Source organism: Glycine max, chromosome 2 (assembly GCF_000004515.6).
Source record: "Glycine max cultivar Williams 82 chromosome 2, Glycine_max_v4.0, whole genome shotgun sequence".
In the NCBI taxonomy this organism is placed as follows: domain Eukaryota; kingdom Viridiplantae; phylum Streptophyta; class Magnoliopsida; order Fabales; family Fabaceae; genus Glycine; species Glycine max.
Genome location: NC_016089.4, coordinates 49,349,701 through 49,369,607, shown reverse-complemented (window position 1 = coordinate 49,369,607; position 19,907 = coordinate 49,349,701). Strand labels below are relative to the sequence as shown.

At 32.7% G+C, this 19,907-nt stretch overlaps 3 protein-coding genes and 1 long non-coding RNA gene across 8 annotated transcripts; 2 read left to right on the top strand and 2 right to left on the bottom strand.

Annotated features, from left to right (window-relative positions):
* Positions 1-240: 240 nt before the first annotated feature.
* LOC102669549 (heavy metal-associated isoprenylated plant protein 47) lies at positions 241-1,161 on the bottom strand. Its single transcript, XM_006575643.3, has 3 exons — positions 1,076-1,161; positions 802-880; positions 241-660 (listed from the first exon to the last, which is right to left on the bottom strand). Exons 1-3 carry the CDS (start codon positions 1,085-1,087, stop codon positions 515-517), a joined length of 237 nt encoding a protein of 78 aa, XP_006575706.1. The 5' UTR covers positions 1,088-1,161; the 3' UTR covers positions 241-514.
* A 5,600-nt stretch (positions 1,162-6,761) lies between these two features.
* On the top strand, positions 6,762-13,383 carry LOC100810174 (zinc finger CCCH domain-containing protein 18). 3 transcript variants are annotated; one of them, XM_014770746.3, is made up of 8 exons: positions 6,762-7,700; positions 8,432-9,331; positions 9,438-9,593; positions 9,690-9,869; positions 11,502-11,578; positions 11,739-11,918; positions 12,015-12,108; positions 12,871-13,383. In XM_014770746.3, exons 2-8 carry the CDS (start codon positions 8,448-8,450, stop codon positions 12,923-12,925), a joined length of 1,626 nt encoding a protein of 541 aa, XP_014626232.1. In that variant the 5' UTR covers positions 6,762-7,700; positions 8,432-8,447; the 3' UTR covers positions 12,926-13,383. The 3 variants fall into 3 exon arrangements, with proteins under 3 accessions (XP_014626232.1, XP_014626230.1, XP_040865593.1); XM_014770744.3 differs by having other exon boundaries at positions 6,763-7,622; XM_041009659.1 differs by lacking the exon at positions 6,762-7,700 and adding an exon at positions 7,754-7,869.
* A 1,850-nt stretch (positions 13,384-15,233) lies between these two features.
* On the bottom strand, positions 15,234-18,106 carry LOC100809638 (transcription termination factor MTERF9, chloroplastic). 2 transcript variants are annotated; one of them, XM_006575642.4, is made up of 6 exons: positions 17,688-18,106; positions 17,388-17,457; positions 17,198-17,313; positions 16,421-17,116; positions 15,608-16,227; positions 15,234-15,532 (listed from the first exon to the last, which is right to left on the bottom strand). In XM_006575642.4, exons 1-5 carry the CDS (start codon positions 17,958-17,960, stop codon positions 15,910-15,912), a joined length of 1,473 nt encoding a protein of 490 aa, XP_006575705.1. In that variant the 5' UTR covers positions 17,961-18,106; the 3' UTR covers positions 15,234-15,532; positions 15,608-15,909. The 2 variants fall into 2 exon arrangements, with proteins under 2 accessions (XP_006575705.1, XP_003518542.1); XM_003518494.5 differs by having other exon boundaries at positions 16,421-17,110; positions 17,688-18,084.
* Positions 18,107-18,216: 110 nt separating this feature from the next.
* Positions 18,217-19,907, top strand: LOC102669454 (uncharacterized). Of its 2 annotated transcripts, XR_001386075.3 has the most exons (4): positions 18,217-18,414; positions 18,641-18,850; positions 18,942-19,029; positions 19,580-19,907. It is a non-coding gene; the product is annotated as an uncharacterized lncRNA (long non-coding RNA). The 2 variants fall into 2 exon arrangements; XR_413353.4 differs by lacking the exon at positions 18,641-18,850 and having other exon boundaries at positions 18,281-18,414.

Sequence of the window (19,907 nt, the reverse complement as noted above, 5' to 3'; positions counted from 1 at the left end):
CTTTTCATAATACATGTTAAAATAAATTAAAGATATATTATAAAAAGGTCAGCAATCTTTTTCTTTACAATTTCAAATAAATTCTCCCAGACATTTCCCACATCATGAACAAATTGAAGACATAAAACAATATTAGTAATGGGATAATATATAGATCGTGATATACTAATTAAAATTTGACAGTTTAGTTTAAAAAGATTGTGCAACGGATCAAGATAATATAGATCAGGAGTGTGTGTTTTCTAAAAGATAACAAATTAATATCATTTTTATGCAAGGTAAACAAGCATGCTCCTTACTAACGTGAGGTACATAAAATTTCTACAAAATCAACCATGGCACAAACAATAATCGATACAATTTTGATTATTAATTTAGGAAAACATTAACAAATAAATCACTTTCTAACCCCCACATGAATATTAGAAATAACAACACACACAAAAACTATATAAAGATACAAATTCACACACGCACACACACACACGTGTGTGTGAACTCTCTTCAATATTCTTCATGTATCATTGGCCACACTAACTAGCCTAGCATACTTGTTCACCTTCTTCCTCAAACATGCTGCTACCCCAGCTGCATCTATTCCTTCTCCTATAATAACCACTTTTTCTTTCTCTTCCCTTTGAAAAGTAACCGAAGTGACACCTATATATATAAACATCATATGATCCAAAAACAATTAATTATAAATCATGTGCAGCACAAATAATTAATACTGATAACTTAAGCCATATTTAATTTAATTAGTCACCGAAATAAAATAAAAATGATTTTCGATAAACTTACCATCTGCCATAGTGCATATGGTCATAATCTTCTTCTTGCACCTCTCACAGTGGAGTGGCACCTCAATTACGATCTTTTGCTGCTCCATTAGAAGTAGAACATTTCATAATTAATTAACATGTATACATATATGTATATCTGGAATTAGCTGAAACTTATGTAGAATCATCAAAACTGGAAATTGTTCTGGAATTGTAGATAAGTCAAATTGAAACTTTCTTGACAAAGAGGAAAAACACAAACTGAAATTTAATGAATTAAGCAAGTTGCTTACCTTCATAGTCATGTTTTCCTCAAATTAGTGAAATTAAAGAGCTCAATATTAAGTTCGGATTCTTCTTAATTAGAACTTAGAAGTACGATTATTCACCATCACGCGTACACTTATATATAAGTATGTGTACGTTCAACTAATTGACTTGCAACGTACATTGGCGCGATCCACTTTTTATGGATTCAACGCGGCTGCCATATCGCATTATCAAACGAAAAATAAGTCAACCTGATTATGTTAAAAGTCAATATTGAATCACATGGATGGAGATACATTTGAATTCTCTGATCATAATGTTATATAAGTGATGGAATTTACTTTTAATTTTTTTTAAAACAAATTCCATTCTTTCAGTGAAATTCAAAAATTCAATTACATCAAATTATAATTCTTTATAAAAAAAATATTTTAATTGCCACGAACAATTACAAATGAGCTTAAGAGGTAATTTTTCTTTTTCTTTTGTAATTTTCAGTAGTACATTTCTCTGTTACGACTACAACCCAGCCAAGAATACATTCTGAAAACAAACCAAAAATACCAATAGGCACTGATCCTAAACGGCACGATCATGATAACGTTCTATTCTTTTTCTTTTTTCTTTTTTCTTTTTTCTTTTTTTAGAGTAATACGATGACGCTATTGCCGATGTCACCATTTTATCAATTGATTATGTTATATACGGAATCTGACTTGTAAGTTGTAAACCTCACAACCATGCATGGCATGCTCATGCATGCAGCCCCCCTTGATAGCAGTATCTTACAATTGCAAATTCATCATTCAAAAGTCAAAACTTTATTCACAAGTATTTTCTATTTCTTTTAAGAATAATGGACATTCGAATACTACGTACGCTAAGCATGTGACTTATAGATGTATTTTTAAAAGAAAACTATATACTACTAATAAGTCAATTCAATAAAAAAAAAAGAGTTCAACTTTCATATACAATGTTAATGTAAAAAGTTTATACAATCAATCATTAATTATTAAATTTTACTAATCAGTATCCTAACAACATTGTTCAAAAGAAAAAAATTAATTTACAAAAAGAAAAAAAATAATGTTTAAATTATAAGAGAATGTAAAAAAAATTCATAAAATTATAATTATGTTTCTCCCAAAAAAAAATTATTTAAATTTTTAACTAGTGTCATTACGACACTTGTTAGTATTTGTCTTAACTTTTATATATAATTTGTAAAAATTAATAAATTTAGCATATATAACTATTATGTAATTTGATGAAAATGAAAAATATATAAATTTCTAAAAAAAAATATACAACTATCAATTATTAAAAATGTTTATATGTGCATTATGTTAATTAAAAAATATTTCATAACACAAACACTTATTGATAATTTGATTTTGACTATATTTAACAAAATTAGCTGAAAAGTTAATTGATAATTGGAAGTTCAAAAATTAGCTTATTAAATTGTAAATGTTCGATAAAATTATTTGTTGAAATAACTAAAAATATAAATGACATGAAAGTAATAAAATTATGATTTATTTTTTAAAAAAAGTAATAAGAAAATTTGATAAATATATTAAGGACAAAAATAAAAAAAATATAAAAAAAAAACTAAAAGTTAGAAGCTAGCATTTTAAAAAATATTACTTAAAATAGCATTTCAAAAAAATACTAAAAATTATTACAAAAAATTTATTTACCGAATCATCAAATAAGTTTTTCAACTACTAAAAAAAATCAATTACGTCAAATAAGTTTTTCAACTACTAAAAAAACAAAAACAAATTAAATATCTTACACAAATACCTTAGTGAGAAAACTAAGTGTGAAAGCTGTGTGGAATTGACTAAAATATGCAAAAGGGCAATAAATTCCTTGGATATATAATGCAAAGCAACATGAGGACAGAGGGAACGAATCTAATTAAGTAAGGACATGCTAACTTACTAACTAGTGTCCATAATTGAGAGGGTGATATCTTCATATATAGAGTGCATAAAAATCATTTAATTCAAATTTATTTTAAATTGTGATTAAAAAAACTCATAAATTTCTGTAAAAAAAAACTTAAAAATAAGTATAAAATAAAAATTTGAGCGTTATATGTCAATAATCATACTGATTATTATAAATAGATGTATCCTTAATGATGAATTAATATTTAAATATAAATAGAATGAATGGGTGTTGTTTACTTTTGAAACTAATATTTTATCTGTTCACACCACAGGGGAGCAAAGCTTATCTGGCAAAGGTAGGTCCCTTTCTTGCACGTGCTGTTAATCTTACATGCTACACTCTCTCTTCAGTCTTTACATTTCATTTTTAGGTCAGAAATTTAATAAAACAGGGAGTCAGCCTTACATGAATTATATGTATAACTTTTCATTCTAACAAGGAGATATATATTTTTTTGGTAAAGAGGATATATAATACTATGCAGTTGAAATTCAATTTTCAATATTTCTTTTGTTTATATAATAATAATAATAAAAAAGTCTAACTAACCCCTGAACACAATAACTCTTAGGATGAGTCTAAACAGGGACAGACCCAGCCCTAGAAATTAGGGGGCCTAATATAATTTAGATGATTTTGTGACCTATACAGGCTACAACCAACTTTAAGATTGGGTTTGAACAGAAAGACTACCATGCAGCCCAAAGTGGTCCTAAAAAATTATCATCTACATTCCGCACTATCTTTTTTGAAGGGGGCACAGTCCACACTATCTTAAAAAAAAAAATGAAAAACTAAAGAAACAAATTTACAGAAATCAAATATATAAAATGAATGTAACAGAGAGTTTTATTTTGAATCCTCCTGTTGTTTAAATCAGATTTGGGCTTAATTTTGCAAGATGAGTTGTAGGTTGTTGTTTCCTGCACTGTTTGTTTTTTTTTCTTCTTTTAGAATGACCAATTCAAAATGTAAACTTACATTCCTGATTATAAAATTTATTTTTTGGAATAACCAATCCAAAAGATAAAAATAAAATTCCGAAAAAAGGTGCACGAAGCAACACGGCCTAACAGAAAATAAGTGTTGTGCTTCAGTGGGTAGAATTAAGTTGCATCCCAATTAGCTGCTCCATTTGCGGATCTTGGGATTTATTCCAGAAAAATGGGTGCGATTCAGCTGTAACCTTAGTGACATATATACGTATCATGACAAAAAGATTTCGAGAGAGTCACTCTCCCTTTATTGGCATGCATTTTAATTTCTTTGATTCATAATTTCCTCTTTAAGTTGACATACTTGGTCACTTATTCGGTGCTATATATCATGGTAGTGAAAAATATGACAACGACAATGCTGGAAAAGGACCATGTAATCAAAAGGCAAAGTACAATACACGAAATTGTTTGAATAAAACTTGATTGGATCAATATGAACATTTATGCATATTATTTTAATCCTAAAATGTTTCACTACGCGAACATTGCACATCACTGGCAGCACGTGTTTTTGGACCACTTTTCCAAAATATTTGAGTCAAGTAGACAAGGTTGGCCATAGGTAAACGTAGCTAATAGCTTGTGTATGAAGGCTGGGTGTGTTTGAATCATTGGGGCAGGGAAAGGTTCTGACGTAACGGAACCATTAATATGTAAATGTCTTGTTTGCAACCACATTTATGAAGTAGTAGTACTACTGTATATAATTTTCGCATGCTTTCATTATGCTATACACGCACATTTCCTCCCTATGTTCATGAAAATATCTACACCGTTATGTTTTTCTATTTTTCTATTTTTCTTTTGTTGGTCTTCCAAGAAATCAATAAAGATTCGTTCAAATAAAAGTAGACAGTAAGGATATAGCGATTATAATTTTTATTTAACGAAAATAAAGTTGTTAGATTGGATTCTAATTAAGTTTATATCAATAATTTGATGCATAGTACTCGCTAATTATTTTGAAGATATGAAATTTTATATATATCATCGATAAATTGTTTTGTTAATATGTTATTTTTCACCTCCGCTTACATGTACGATTTTTAACTGCATCGAAAATGACATCTACCTCGAGCAAATTCAATCAAATTGAATAGACGACTCAATTTCAATAACAAAGTATTTACTTATGATTTTTTTGCCCGAAGAAGCACTACATCAAAACTACAAAATCTAATACTAACCATACGTGCATGGAAGTATACTTAAACCAATTGAGATGGCAATATTTTCATATAATTTTGACAAATTTATATAATTATATTATGGGATATTATAATTGCACAACTCTAATTAGTAATTATACAAAATAGTGTTTTGAAGGTACAACTTAGTCGGAAATTAAAATATTTCCCAGTTAGGTTGCTAATTAAGCCATTCTTTGTTCTCACTATTCTATATATTTCGTCACATTTAGACTGTATAAACTATAAAGACCATGTCTCTTTGAATAGCATAATAGACACATTTCAAAATAGATTAACCACTCACCTAATTTCACTTGGTTTATCTCCAAATCACTGTATAACATCAATACATCATTATATCTCCCCCTTTTATCACCCACATTTGAACTCCATCACTAAATTGTTGAAGCACTCTCCAATCCACAGCTATAAATCCCTCTGACCCATTACGTACATTCCTAGTGAGCAAATACTATGTTAGATATTATCGATAAGTTCAGTCTCTTCCATTTATTCCCAGAAAAAGTTATGCCATGATTGCCATCCCATAAAGGAAGCTAAATGGATAACAACAGTATACAGAATATTATCAAAGCTAACGCACTAGATATCAAGCAAAACAAAATAAACTTGTTATAATTGAAAAGAATATTCAGGCGACTTTAATTTGTAGAACAAGCTCACAATTATATTTGATTAGTAAAACATTTGATCTCTATATAAAAACTAAATGATCGACCTAATTATACTTTTGGTCAAATATTTTAAGGATAAGGGATTTTGATTTCTTTAGTTTTAATTATTCCCTTTCAGTTTTTTAATTGTTGAAGTTAAGTGTTTATATCTAATAATTATATTCACGTATCATTGAGTTATATAAAATAACAAAAAAAATATTATTTTTTTAAATAACAAATAAAATGTAACACAAACTATTTTTTATTTTCATTTAATTATTTTTAAAATTTTTCTTGTACGAATCTACCCAAATTAACAATATCACACTCCTATTACATCTGTTTTAATTATTAGATGAAAATGTAAAATAATAAACTTATTCAAACAATTAGAAAACTAAAAATATTAAGAAAACTAAAGTCATACATAAACTAAAACATGGGAGAACTAAAATCACAATTAGGCCCAATACAAACCATCCGAAAGGATAAGATTAAGGAATTGTTGCCTTTCATTTGATACTCCTCCCTGATGTAGGGTCTAACTAAGTATATAACAAATCTAAAAATGAAGTGCCAAATCTACATCAACAAGATCATATAATAAAACTGTTGGGGATGTTGTGGGCCCTCCCAAAAATTCGAGGGGCCCTGTTTACCATCACAAAGAACTCAACTCAATGAGTGTGCTGTGTGCATACATGGTGTGGACCTTTCACCAAGTTGGCTATGTGACACTGATTTATTTATGCAACTTTTTTATATTTATATTTAAAGATGTGGCATTGTCCTATCTATGGTTGTGTTGTGTTGTGTTCCCTCCCTAACAAGTTGAAATGTAAAATGTTTGTTCCATTATTCCACCACACAACTAACCCTTTAATCCTTAGCCTCTTTCCAAGGCCTGTATTTTCCCTCCCTTGGTCCCCGCTTTACAAGATTTGAGTTTCTGAATCTCAAGGATCTTATCCAATGGCACACATTCAACTTGGGTCCATATCTTTATCTAGTTTTTAATTGCTTAATGATTATTTTGATATATAGTACCTTTTAATTTGTGGATTTTTTTTCTTCTTTCTTTATAATGACTAGGGAATGTTGGATGAATTTCTTATACGAATTTTCATGTTCAATATTCCTTAAACATTTTCCTTACATTTTTACAGAAATAATATCAAACAAAACTTAACTCTTATTGACACAAAAAAAAAAAAAAAAACCCATCTTTGTGTGACTCGAAACTTAGTATATACGTATGACAAACATTGCCGACCTTGCTGTGCAGTTGAAGAGTTGAAGTACTAAATTTAGCACGTTGGATTTTCCGAATTATTATTAATTATTATTTTTATTTTGTGAAAAAAAGTGAGTTAAGTTAAGAGGGTGATTCTAGTAAATGGGGCAGTTCCAAGCAGTTATAGTCCTCGAAGATTAAGCAAAATATTTTGCCTCAAGTATGTGACTATTCAACATCTGTGATTTTCTAGAAAGTTTTCAATTTTAAAGGAAAATAAATATTGCGGAGTCACAGTACTTGAGTTTAGAGTGTGTGTAGGGGTCACTATATTTGATTTTGCAGAAGAGAAGAGAAGAGAAGAGAGAGAGAACCATAAATGGTGTCTTTGCTACTCTCTGGATTCTGAGCCTTTTCAAAAGCATTTCTCTGTTTGATTTTTGGATTAGGATGACACAGCTCTCTGAATGTACGTGAAGGTCCTTGTGTTGTAGTGAGAGAAAAAGGTTGGTGAAATGAGCAAAAGTTGAAAAAGTTCCATTCTTGAAATATTGCACCACTGTTTATCTCCTGTTCTTTGATGGGTATGCAGCTTTTCAAGATTTTGTTTTTGTTTATTTGCTCCTTTTTATTTTCTTGGGGTTTGGATAGTTGTTTGAGATTATACAAACTTTTCTTTATTTTGTGAAAAAATTGGACCTTTAGTCACCAATGTTGAAATGTCAGTGCCCGGTTTTTAATTTGCAAATGCTGGTTCGTTTTCTTGTAGTCATTTGTTCTGTTGCAACTTTCTAATTTTTGCTGTGTGTGATTAATGCATGTGGATATTCCTGAGCGTGTTTCCTGCTCATTTTCCATATTAGGAGCAAGACCCGTTTCTGGGCTGCATTAAAGTTACTTCCTTTTTAGGTGATGCCAGAGAAAATTGAGGAAAATATAATGCACTGTGGAGTGTTTTCTTATTCCAAGAATTTGTCACTCTCCCTGTCTTGCTAGGTTATTTATAATATTTTGATTCGTGGAATAGGGCGCCTTTTTGTACAAGAGCATCACCTTTTTTTTTTTTTTTGTTTCTGTTGGATTTATTGAATCTCTTCCTCAGAATTTGTACACCTTTTTTTGGTTTTGGTTGTTTAGTCAATTGTTATGGTATATCAGGTTTGCAATTTTGTTTTGTAAGCTTAGGACTCTGGTTTTTCTTGTACCCTGTGCTGAATGCCTGAATCTTTGTGATGTGGTTTTGTTGTGTTTCTTTGTACTTGTTTTGTGAGCAGTATTCACTCAATTTTGTTTACGCTGGCTGGACTTTTTGCAGTAAGAAGATAAGAGTTATGGATTCTCCCTACACAAGAATAGTCTTTGAGAAAATTCAGAAATTTGAGCCAGAGCATGCTAGAAAAATAATTGGCTATCTCTTCTTTCAAGGTCATGGAGAACAAGAAATGGCTAAATTGGCTTCATGCCCCGACTATTTTATCTGTGAAGTGGTAGTTCAGGCCAAAAAGGAACTCCAAAGGTTGGCTGCTAAACCAGATATGCTCCCGATTTCTCGTACTGTCAACCCTCAACAAGGTTTAAGTGATTTATCAGTAATCTCCCCTAGAACTCCTACTTCACCAAACTTTCAGATGCCTCCTCCCTATTGGGATCCACAATCTGCTGCAAACATCAATCCAGACTTTATGGGAATGAATTACTTGGATTCTATTGTAGAACTTCAGAAGCAGACACAGATGCTCACTTTGGAGAATCAAATAGATGCTGTAAAAACTGGGACTGGAGGAATCGCCAACGATCACTATGGCTTAGACGCTTCTGCTGCCAATTTGGGTGGGAGAAGGTTTTCTGAATTTCCAATGAAGATGTGTCACTATTTCAACAAAGGATTCTGTAAGCATGGAACTAGCTGCAGATTCTATCATGGGCAAGTTGTCCCTGAGAATTTCTCTCAGATGCATGCAAATGATGCTATTGGTGAGGATCAGGTGATTTCCCCAGGGTCACTGGCTCAGTTAGAGTCTGAAATTATTGAGCTCCTAAGAGCAAAAGGCGGTCCAATGTCAATTGCTTCCCTGCCAATGGCATACTACGATAAATATAAAAAGGTACTGCAAGCAGATGGTTATTTAACTGAGAGTCAGAGGCATGGTAAGTCTGGCTATAGTTTGACAAAGCTTCTTGCACGACTGAAAAATAGTATTCAGCTAATAGGCAGGTAAAGTCTTACGATTGTTTTTTTTTTTTTTTTTTTTGCATGTATTATATATTTAGTTATTGATGCTTCTGACTCTATTTTGACTTTTCTTGTGGTTACTTTACAGACCTCATGGGCAGCATTCAGTGGTTCTGGCAGAAGATTCTCCCACACAAATGCAAAAGGGAGATTTTGCTCGAAATATCAGTGCTTCATACCAAATATATCTGACGTTCCCAGCTGACAGCACTTTCACAGAGGATGATGTCTCAAACTACTTCAAGTATATTACATTTTTTGTTGTTAAAGTGCATGTTTGCACTTCTTTGCAGCTAATTATTTGCGTTAATGAACTGAATTCTATATATTTCCTTTGTAGCACTTTTGGACCTGTTGCAGATGTCAGAATTCCAAACCAGCAGAGAAGGATGTTTGGATTTGTGACATTTGTTCATTCAGAAACTGTCAAAAGTGTTTTGGATAAGGGGAATCCCCATTGTGTTCGGGGTTCTCGGGTGCTTGTGAAACCTTACCGGGAGAAGGCAAAGGTTAATGAAAGGTGAATTCACTGTCTTTTCCTTTCAATTTCTTTTTTAATTGGAAGTTCTTGTAGTTTTAGGGCTTCAAATTCTCATTTATTCCTGTAAATGTAGTTATTTTAAGTTAATTTTGTAAAAATGAAAGTTTGTAGTTTTTTTAGTTTGACAGGACTACATTCGGGGTTCTAGAGTTAGCAAAACTTGATTAAAATTTATTCCTTGCTGTTGATTCCCTTGTTCTTAGTTCTTACTTCTTGTTCTCCCCTTTCCTCTTATTGAAAAAAAAGGACAAGAGACAAAGGATGAAATAAATGTGTCTAATTTACACAACCTCTTATTTATAATGAGTCATAAATACAATAAATAATGGTTTCTCTAATTTACATAAATACATACGGTTCGTAATATCTCATAATACCCCGAATTACAATATTTGCATAATTTTCTAACATATTTACATAATCTCTCATATTCTCCATCAAGCTAGAGTATATAAATCATATGCACCAAGTTTATCACATATATAACTAATTTGAGGACCTTTCAGCAACTTTGTGATGACATCTGCTAGTTGATCATTTGAATTGACAAATCCAGTAATGATGTGTCTAGATAAGATCTTTTCCTCGATGATGTGGTGATCTCTCTCAATGTTTGGTCCTCGTAAAAGATTGGATTTAAGGAAATATGGAGGGCTGCCTGTTTGTCACATACATGTGTCATTTGTGCAACTTGCCCAAAACCTCAATATTTGGAGCATCTGTTTGAGTCACATTAGTTCACAAGTTGCTAGGGCCATGGCTTAACATTCTGCATATGCATTGAATTTTGCAACAACACTCTTATTTTTCCAAGAAATCATGGTATCACCAATAAGAATGCAGTAGCCAGAAGTGATATCCTGTCAGTAGGGAGATCCTGCTCAATCTGCAACAGAGTATCCCACAACTCTAGTGTGACTTTTTACATCATATAAAAGACCTTTTCTTCGAGCTTCTTCAATATATTGTAGGATGCAAATTACTGCATACAGTGTCCTTCACAGGGAGGATTAAGTATCTGACTTACCACATTGACTGTAAAAGAGATATTTGGATGAGTAATAGTAAGATAGTCCAGTATTCCAACCAATGGCTCCCCTTAAATGATAGAGCTTGGCATTAGGATCCATGGGAGTTTCTACAGGTTTAGCAATTAGCATCCATCAACCTTATGCCCTCTAAGATATCCATTGCATACTTTCTTTGGGAAATGACAATACCATTCTTGGATTTTGCCACCTCAATTCCTAAGAAACATTGAACCTTTGCAAGATCTTCTGTCCAAAATGTAGACAGAGATGTTGCTTTACCTGCAAAATGCAATAGTGATCACTACCTACAATAACATTGTCGTTAATATACACAACCAAGTAAATCCATCCTGTGACTGAATGGCAAATGCATTATTTGAAGTGTCAAAGCTAGTCTTCTCTCTGTCTCTTTCTATTCTTTAAATGCAAAATAAGATGGACAAATGTTGTATCTTGAATCGGTATTTACATCTTAAGAAATCTTACATGCTTCTGCTTATATACCTTTTGGTCTTTAGACATTATTAAAGTATTTTTTTTCCCCATAATAATTTCAGTGTGCATTTTAATCTGGATGCAGGAAGTACACAGATAGAATTGAGCACCCTATTTGTTATTCACCACACTATGTAGATATGGACGCTGAACTTAACTCAAGTATGATATTATCTAGTTTATAACCTAAATTATTTCTTATGGTTGACAATTTAACTTCCCAATGATTGGTTTTCTCATCCAAGTTAATGCTCTGCCTTCTGTCCTTTCCTTTTGTGGGAGAAGCCTTTGTACAATCTAATGCATAATTATAATTATTTAGTTCCAAGAAGTTTTGGGAGCCATGGATCCATTAGGAGACACCTACAACTAATTGAACAGGAAGAGCAGGAGCAAGCTCTTGAACGTCAGAGAAGTCTTGCACAGCTGCATTTTGCCCAAAAATCTTTCTTCAGTTCACCTCATTTTGGCTTCTCCATGGATGAGTCAAGGATTTCAGATGGTGTGTACTAATATAAATTACATTTCTATTTATCAAGTTTCAGTATGTTCTATATATCCTTCTATGTTATATTGATTGAAATAATTTCTCTTGCAGATCACTTCAATTTCCAGCCAGCAGAAGAATCTTTCAGTTTTCCACTGCATGTCAAATCCAGGCATACAGACTCCAATTACTCTGATGAGGACAGGCATGCATCAATTTCTCAGAGATTTATCTTCCCTCTTACATTCTATTTCCTACCTGTTTTGTATACATTAGGCTTAATTGTACTTTTTGTTTCTCTACTATGGTCACTGCGATTTTCGTCCCCTAATAAATTTTTGCTTGAAGTTAGTCCTTTAGTTTTTTAGTTATTATAGTCAAGTCCTTTCAAAATATGAACCAGATCCATTAAACCATTTTAAATCATCTTTCATTCAGAACCAAGCAATTGAGACATTATTGCAACCAAAATTATTAGATCCCAAATTTTGCTCTTTGAATCATCGCACACAATAAAATCTTACAAATTTTATCAAATTTGTTTATTGTGAACCTTTGAAGTCATTTTCTATCTCAAAAAAAATCATTTTAAATATCTAGTTATTTGAGTTGTAAATAACTATTTGATGAAAGGATTTTATTGCAACCATTCTGATATCTCTATACCACAGCCAGACCGGTAAACCCCATAAACAATAATTCCTTTGTGGTATACTGTAGTAATCTGCTAAAAAGATTAGTAAAACACTAAAAGTTTCCTTTAATGATCTTGGCTGTAGTAGAACACCATTCGTTTTGTCAAGTAGCAAATATGAGAGGCATAGTAAAAGCTACCTCTGCTTGTTTACAATTTCTGTGTAGATGATATTATTTGTTAGCAAACATGCAGTTTTGCTGCTGTACTTTTCCTGAAATATTTTGTTGACTATGGATAATGTTATTTATTTACTTTTTAAATTTGATCCAGCAATGAAGGACTCAATCTCCCGGACAGTCCATTTGCATTTCCACTAGATAGATAGTGGGATGTAAACATTCATAGTTTCAGACACATACAAGAAATATAGAGTTCAAACAGATCCAGGCCAATGGTAGCAGCTTTCTTTTGATACATAATACAGTTCTTCTATTGAACTATTTCTCAATTAGTACAGCAATTTAGTCAAAATTCCAGCAAGTACATACACGCTGAAGAAGAGACATGGGAAGAATTTCCTCTTAACAATTGGGATTGGTGGCATTAACAGAAGTTTAATGATACATGTAAGAAGGTTATAGTTTTTAATTACAGACAGGTGGCAAAAGGTTTGAATTTTAGATCGTATAGTTGGGTTTTATTCATGAAGTCATCGGTGGATGAAAAGAACTAAGCGTATTATTGTACACAGTTTTAATTAGATTGAAGGACCTCTTAGAATCCGTGTCTACTCACTGTGAACCGCTTTAATAATGGTTTTATAGCAAGTCCACTTTATATGTATTTTGTATTCTTTAATGCCCAATTCTCTGTCATTGTATAAAAAACTAACGTATCCCAGTAAGCGAAGGTACAAGAAAGGGTCATTGTACTCAGTCTTACCCTTGCATATGCAAAGCGGAACCAACAAGGTTGTGTCAAAGTCTGTCACTATCCTTGAAAAGTTGTGTGAAGCTCTTTGGAGTAAGTAATCAAAATGTTTTCGTTGGAAACGCCTTAATGCTATCCTCAAAGGCAAAATTACTTTCCTTGTTTAATTCATTCGCAACTTGAAGTCCAAATTTGCTTATTTCTTTATTTTTTTTCTTTTATTTTGTTCATTTAGTTTATTGCAGGAGATTTTTGGCAGCTATATTAAGACATATATCACATGTGGTATTGAGACAATTTTAGATAAAACAAGATTGTTTCGATCTTGAATAGGTCCAATGGAAAGTGAATGTGGTGGGTCTTCATTGACAAAGGCATTAATTAATGCGATCATTATTGGAAAGTGATATTCATGCAATATAAAATTTGACCCTTGGGAAGTTACTTTCAATTTTTTATTATCGGAAAATATTACTTTTAGTTTTTGCTGGGAGTAAATCGAAGTCATGAATTTTTCCTCATTTTTTATTTATTTTTATCGTCAAACTAATCTTGTAACTCTTAATTTACATTCAACTTACTAATAATTACTCATAAAAATGTATTATAGTTATCAAGAAAGTTTAGTTTGGTTGGTTGAAAAAGACGCATGAGTTGTAAATATTTAGTACTTGTTTTCAATAAATGTGATTATTGGTTTTAATGATTGTAAAAACAGTACCAATCCTTTTAAGAAAATGATAACCACTTTATGAGTAGGGTTACTAAACTAGAAATCCATATATTTTGAGTTCTGCTAAAAGTAGAATCTTGATTTATTGTTCAGCTTTGTCATGTTTGAGGTTGAATTTTTCTCACTTTAAACCACTTTCTTTCCCCACATGACTTTCTATCTCAAAAAGAAAAAGTATATTATCGTTTATAACGCTAATGCTGGATAAGAAGAAGCTTGATTGTTCTAGCTTGTTTTTGCATCATCAATTACTGTTCAATTTTTCTTCATGTAATTTTTTCAGGGAAAATATGCTTAATGAATGCAAGGTATTACTTGATTTAGGCTAGCAGTAGGACCAAGATAGCTGGACTAAAATATGAGAAGTATGAAGTTTATATAGATATCATTATTCATTGTGTATATACGATAAGAATAATATTAGTCACAATTCACAAACGAAACTTTACACAGCTAACAAGCAAGATAAAGTTTGGAAGATGATAAAAATAAATAAACCAAAATCACTTTTCGTGATTGAAGAGGAAACAATTATTAAATAAAGCTTGCCAGAGCGCCATCGTCCATTCCATTGCAAGCAACATGACAAAAGTTATACGAGCCAGAAAACAATTTTTAATTTGTTAACATTTAAATGGCAATTATTTGAACGTGTACCTATATTGAAAGGATGACTAATACAATGTTTAATGTAATGAACCTTAATCTAAACCTGTCTCTTGCATCATCTGCTATTTCAGTGAAATCGTAATTTCAAAAAATTAATCCATTTCCAAGCATGTGCTAATAATTTCTCGTTATTTCTTTCCTGTAAACCATATCCAGTTTATGATGTGGATATCTTTGTTTTTATCACAATAAAATTACCGATCTCTCAGATGAATCTACCAATGTTTGATTATAATAATTTGCTTTATTCATTCTTCTGAGAATACACGACTGAAAGATGAAAGTGATATATTACACCAACTCAATGTAAACCAAGCAACCCCCTCCCCAAAAATAAATAAATTCAGAAGATAGAATTCCATTACTAGTACTGAATATATGAATGTTATTTCAACTCATACATGTGATACAAATGGCCGCAGGGTAACAAAAAAATTATGATATAGGTCTGGTGAAGGTGACAAAGGTTACATAAGTCCAACTGATTTCAGATACACAAAAGAATGAAAACAGTAAAAAGATATATCTACACGAACACATCATTGAAGGTAAAAAGGAAACATGAGAGTAGTGATGACAGAATCCATAAGCTGGATATTAAAGTTAAAGTTGATACAGCTTCAATTTATACCAATTAAAGTTTGCAATATTGTCCACAACCTGCGATGTGTTAGAGACTTAGGGTTAATAACAGCATATTAAATGTATTAATTATTAACTAAGAAACAAGCTCACCTTAGGGTGACAAACTGCACCATGATGTGTTCTGCTTTTCAGCCACAAGCACAGCAATAATAAACTTCACAGAAGTAGTCGAGAAGCTTCTGCTGAGAATCAGACACTGATACTTGGTGTGTCATGAAACATGTGCAGACAGTATGCCAAATAGCCGATTAAACTCTAATTATTGAGCTTCAGCCACAACGCAGACCATCAAGAACATTTTATAAAACACATGTTGCATGACAGTAATATTACAGCAGATTCTTCTTCCAGTATTCATGCAAGTTGACTGATACAAACTTGATTCTGATCAGTCACATTTTTCTTTCATATTTCTCAGCAAACTTTTTTAGTAATAATCTCTGACGAAATGCCAAATATCTATCCAAACTAGTTCCAGCCCACTGTTGGCAAAAACATTCATCAGTTGGAACTAGAGATCCAAGTGGAAATGGTCCTTTTGGAGCTTTCTTTAGGGAAACCAAGAACCTATGACGAGGACGAATTCTCTGGTCTAAAGATAAGCTAAGATACATCGGGTATTTGGTCAAGGATTGCACTTCATTGTTAAGTTCATTAACCAAGTACAAATATTTGGGCTTTAGATTCTCCTCCAAGGACAGAGAAAGCACCTGCAGGCACAGTAATCAACATTAACAAGAATATATGGCAATATCATATAACATTTTATTTTCCTTGTTCTATTTGTGCAAATGTAGGGTATCCTACTAAAACACGATAATTTGGAAAGGATGAATGGAAATTGAACAGTAAAACACGATAATTTTCATATATTAATAATGAGGGAAATACATGCAAAATGACCTGTGTTAGGCTTGTCAAAACTTTCACGATGTCTGAATTTTTCATTCCTATGCTCCTTAGGAAATTTATTCTTGGAAGTAATCCATCATCTATGCTGTAATGGAGAAGTTGGGGATGTTTTGTCACCATCTTCACAATGCTATCTCTGGGTGCACCCAACTCTTTGGTAAGAAACATAGAACGAGTATTCCATGAAATGTCAATTCTCTGCACAAGAATTTGGGGACTAAGCTGAATGACCTTACCCAAATCTTTCTCCTTGATGCCAACTTCCTCAATTAAATATCTAACTGTTGGTTTTAACGAATTCTCAACACTATAAGAAAACAAGGATGGAGCAGCAGCAATGATTTGCCCTATTCTAGAATTAGGTATGCCCAGACCCCTCAAGAAAGCAACACGAGACTTCAAATTGTTCTCCACTGTATACTCAAGAATTTGTGGCTGCCTCAAAAGGATTCTTCTTACATCACTTTGTTTAACACCAACACTCAATAAGTATTCTAACCTTTCCTGTGCGGAACACACATTAATTTGAAGTGATTGCATGCGTCTCTCATACATTTGGACAAAGTGTGATTCTTTCATTCCAAAAGTGCTCAAGTAATCAAGAAGTGGTAACCATTTCACATCCAAAGGAATCTCTTCGGATAACCGGGGATATTTTTTATCTTTTACATTTCTACTATGCTGCAACTTGAAAAAAGATAAATAAACATAAGGTTCAACAGCACCACAAGTACATTAAATGGCACAATTTGACAGTTCACAGCATACCTTTCCACTCTCATTTCGTTGTAACGATGCCACTCTCTCACTCCTAGGCAATCTAATGCTTTGTTTGTTGTCAAAAGATCTCAAACCCCACTCCCATTCCTGTTGTCTATCTTTTCCTGCACAAACAAGATTCTGAATATTCAACTATCCCCCTTAAAACTAATCATCAATAAAACTCTTTCAAGCATACCTTTAGTTGTCTTTGACTTAAATCTCTTGTTGTTATTAACATCTAAGTTAGCAGGCTCAGAAAATTCCTCCTGCACACATGTTCCGCAATGAAAGGGAAAATTAACAAATAAAGAAGCAATCATCATCAATATCAAATTTCAACAGATAATTAAGCATTCCTCAGTTTTGTTACATTGGACTACAGAAACAATTCAAATGCATAATTAAAAACCCACTTCACTTATCAATTGAATTAGAAATTCATCCTAGAATTTAAAGAAAACTTTTTGACCAAACACAATGAAATCACAAAACTCACATCAGAAAGCCAATCATCATCCTCGTCGTCGTCGCTGACGTCGTCGTCCATTTCTTCGTCGCTGTCGTAGAACAACAGTGCCTCTCCATACTTTGACTTCCTGTTGCTCTTGAGAATCCTCGGATTGGAATGTGCTGCAAGTTTCACCAAATTCTTCAAACTTGCAGAACCCAAACGCCTTCTCTCCAAAATCCAAAATTGAGAACGAAAACTCGAAGGAGTCGAAAAGTATAGCAATGGATTATAAGGATAGAGAGGCAGAATAGCAGCCATTGTTGGAGAGAGAGAAACAGAAAAAAGAATATACTCCAAAACCCTAATAATAAGAATCTCTGCACTTCCAGAGGTTTATCTTCTTTTCTATCTGAAACGGTGTCGTTTTTTACTTAAAACCACATCTGAAACATGAGTCACACGAAGTAACGCGTATGTGGCGCGAGCCCATGGGCTAAAAAAGCCCACGTGGCATTATTATAACGGTTGGGTTGTTGTTGTGAAGTGTGAAATGAACGGGCTTGGGCAGTTAGTTACCGTACCATGGAAGCAGCAGCAGCGTCGCACAGAACTGTCACGTGACTCAAAAAAAGACAAGGTTTGAATAATGTTTGTGTTAAGAATGCAAGAAGAAGAAGGGTGGGTGCTGTGCCTGTGAATGTGGATGATGTAACCACAGTACTTGACCCAGCTCCAGTGCAAGTCACATGGCAAATTGTGGTTGGAGCTATAGGTACCTTAACTCACACAAATCACAACCTTTGATATTATACTTTGCTTGCCATGTTTATTTCATAGGACAAACAAAATTTATAAATACACGATGAGATATTATAACTTTTAAGTGACAGAGCTATCTATTGAAATTCAGTTATTGTCCTTTTGATTCGGAAAAAAACAAAATTTAGATGCAGTTTATGAGGTGTTTTTGATATTATTATTCTTAAATCAAATTACAGGTTCTTTTAATCAATAATCTGCTTAATAGAGATTTGCATAACTTCAATTCTGATTAGAGAGTAACATCAAAAGACTGCAGTGAAGTTTTGTGGTTATCTATATAGAAAGAGAATGGTGTTCCGAAATTGGGTTTTGATTTTGTGTGTTTGAATTTTGCGGCTGGGGTTACCCCTTTTGTGGTGGCAGGGATTGAATTTAGCAAAAGAATTGTAAGTCGCTTTTTTTTTTAGGTTGAGCTGCTAACTCATAAGTTATGAAATTCAGTGTGTTTCATGTCTTCATTGTTGGATATTGTTACAGATAGCTCAAAAAAGATGTGAGGTGTGTGGAGGGTCAGGGCTTGTTCTTAGGGAAAAGGAAAAGGACTATCTCCGCTGCCCAGAATGTGGTATGATTGCATTCACTTCTTCGTCCTCTCATATCATGTACTCAATAAAGTATGCAGCTGGGAGAATGTTATTGAATGTCTCAGAAATATTCCTGATTTATGGGGCTCTTTGATGTCTCGGTAGTTGAGCATCAAATTCAGTATTGAATGTGTGTAGTTATAAATTTTTTGGATGTACATTGAACACCTAGGAATTGCAGAAATCCCTGCATTCTCAAGCTAATTTGAATATCTACTGTCAACCTGAGAAAATTTTGATGTTGAAAAGGAGATATTTTTCATAGATCCTCTTCCTTTTGGTCTACAGTTCCTTTCATTTTGGTTATGAGGAGCTATGGCAAGTGTATGATGGTCAATTCTAACATTTCTTTAGTAATTCCCCTCCAGCAGTGTAATTGAAATACCATTGTTGAGCTGTACCGTTGACATTACTTCTCATTGCTTTGTTGTTTCCCTAATTTTCTTGTCATTTATGTTTTGTTGATCTACTTTTAACTAAGTTATCTGTGACAAATTTACCTTACAGTCCTTCATATGCTGTATATTGCAGGCGGGTTTCTTCCTTGGCAATCCTTGAAAAGATTCTTCTCCTGTTAATTTCTACAGCATTGTATAAAAAGCCATACTTCAACAATGACAACTTTATTTTAGCAGAGATTCGCTGTTTGTGAGAGCATTCTCTATTATACACAAATGTAAACAACATAGTAAAGCTATTTGCAATGATTACCAACAAAAAAATTTATTAGAAACATTGCAATTCCTTTTTTTGAGAGAAATGGTATTTGCTACCTTATTGATATACTCACCTTGGGAAAAAAATTGGTGCATCAATGATAAAAAATAAGAATGGGGACTTTCTTCTGAGCTAAGATCAA

Excerpts from the sequence above, each read along its gene's own strand:
- LOC102669549 (XM_006575643.3), bottom strand. Across the intron at positions 661-801 it reads CATATGCACTATGGCAGATG|GTGTCACTTCGGTTACTTTT; the intron begins GTAAGTTTATCG and ends TTATATATATAG.
- LOC100810174 (XM_014770746.3), top strand. The coding sequence starts at position 8,448 with ATGGATTCTCCCTACACAAGAATAGTCTTTGAGAAAATTCAGAAATTT. Across the intron at positions 9,332-9,437 it reads AGTATTCAGCTAATAGGCAG|ACCTCATGGGCAGCATTCAG; the intron begins GTAAAGTCTTAC and ends GTTACTTTACAG. Across the intron at positions 11,919-12,014 it reads TGAGTCAAGGATTTCAGATG|ATCACTTCAATTTCCAGCCA; the intron begins GTGTGTACTAAT and ends TTTCTCTTGCAG.
- LOC100809638 (XM_006575642.4), bottom strand. The coding sequence starts at position 17,960 with ATGGCTGCTATTCTGCCTCTCTATCCTTATAATCCATTGCTATACTTT. Across the intron at positions 17,458-17,687 it reads ATGATGATTGGCTTTCTGAT|GAGGAATTTTCTGAGCCTGC; the intron begins GTGAGTTTTGTG and ends ACATGTGTGCAG. Across the intron at positions 16,228-16,420 it reads TTTTGACAAGCCTAACACAG|GTGCTTTCTCTGTCCTTGGA; the intron begins GTCATTTTGCAT and ends CTGTGCCTGCAG.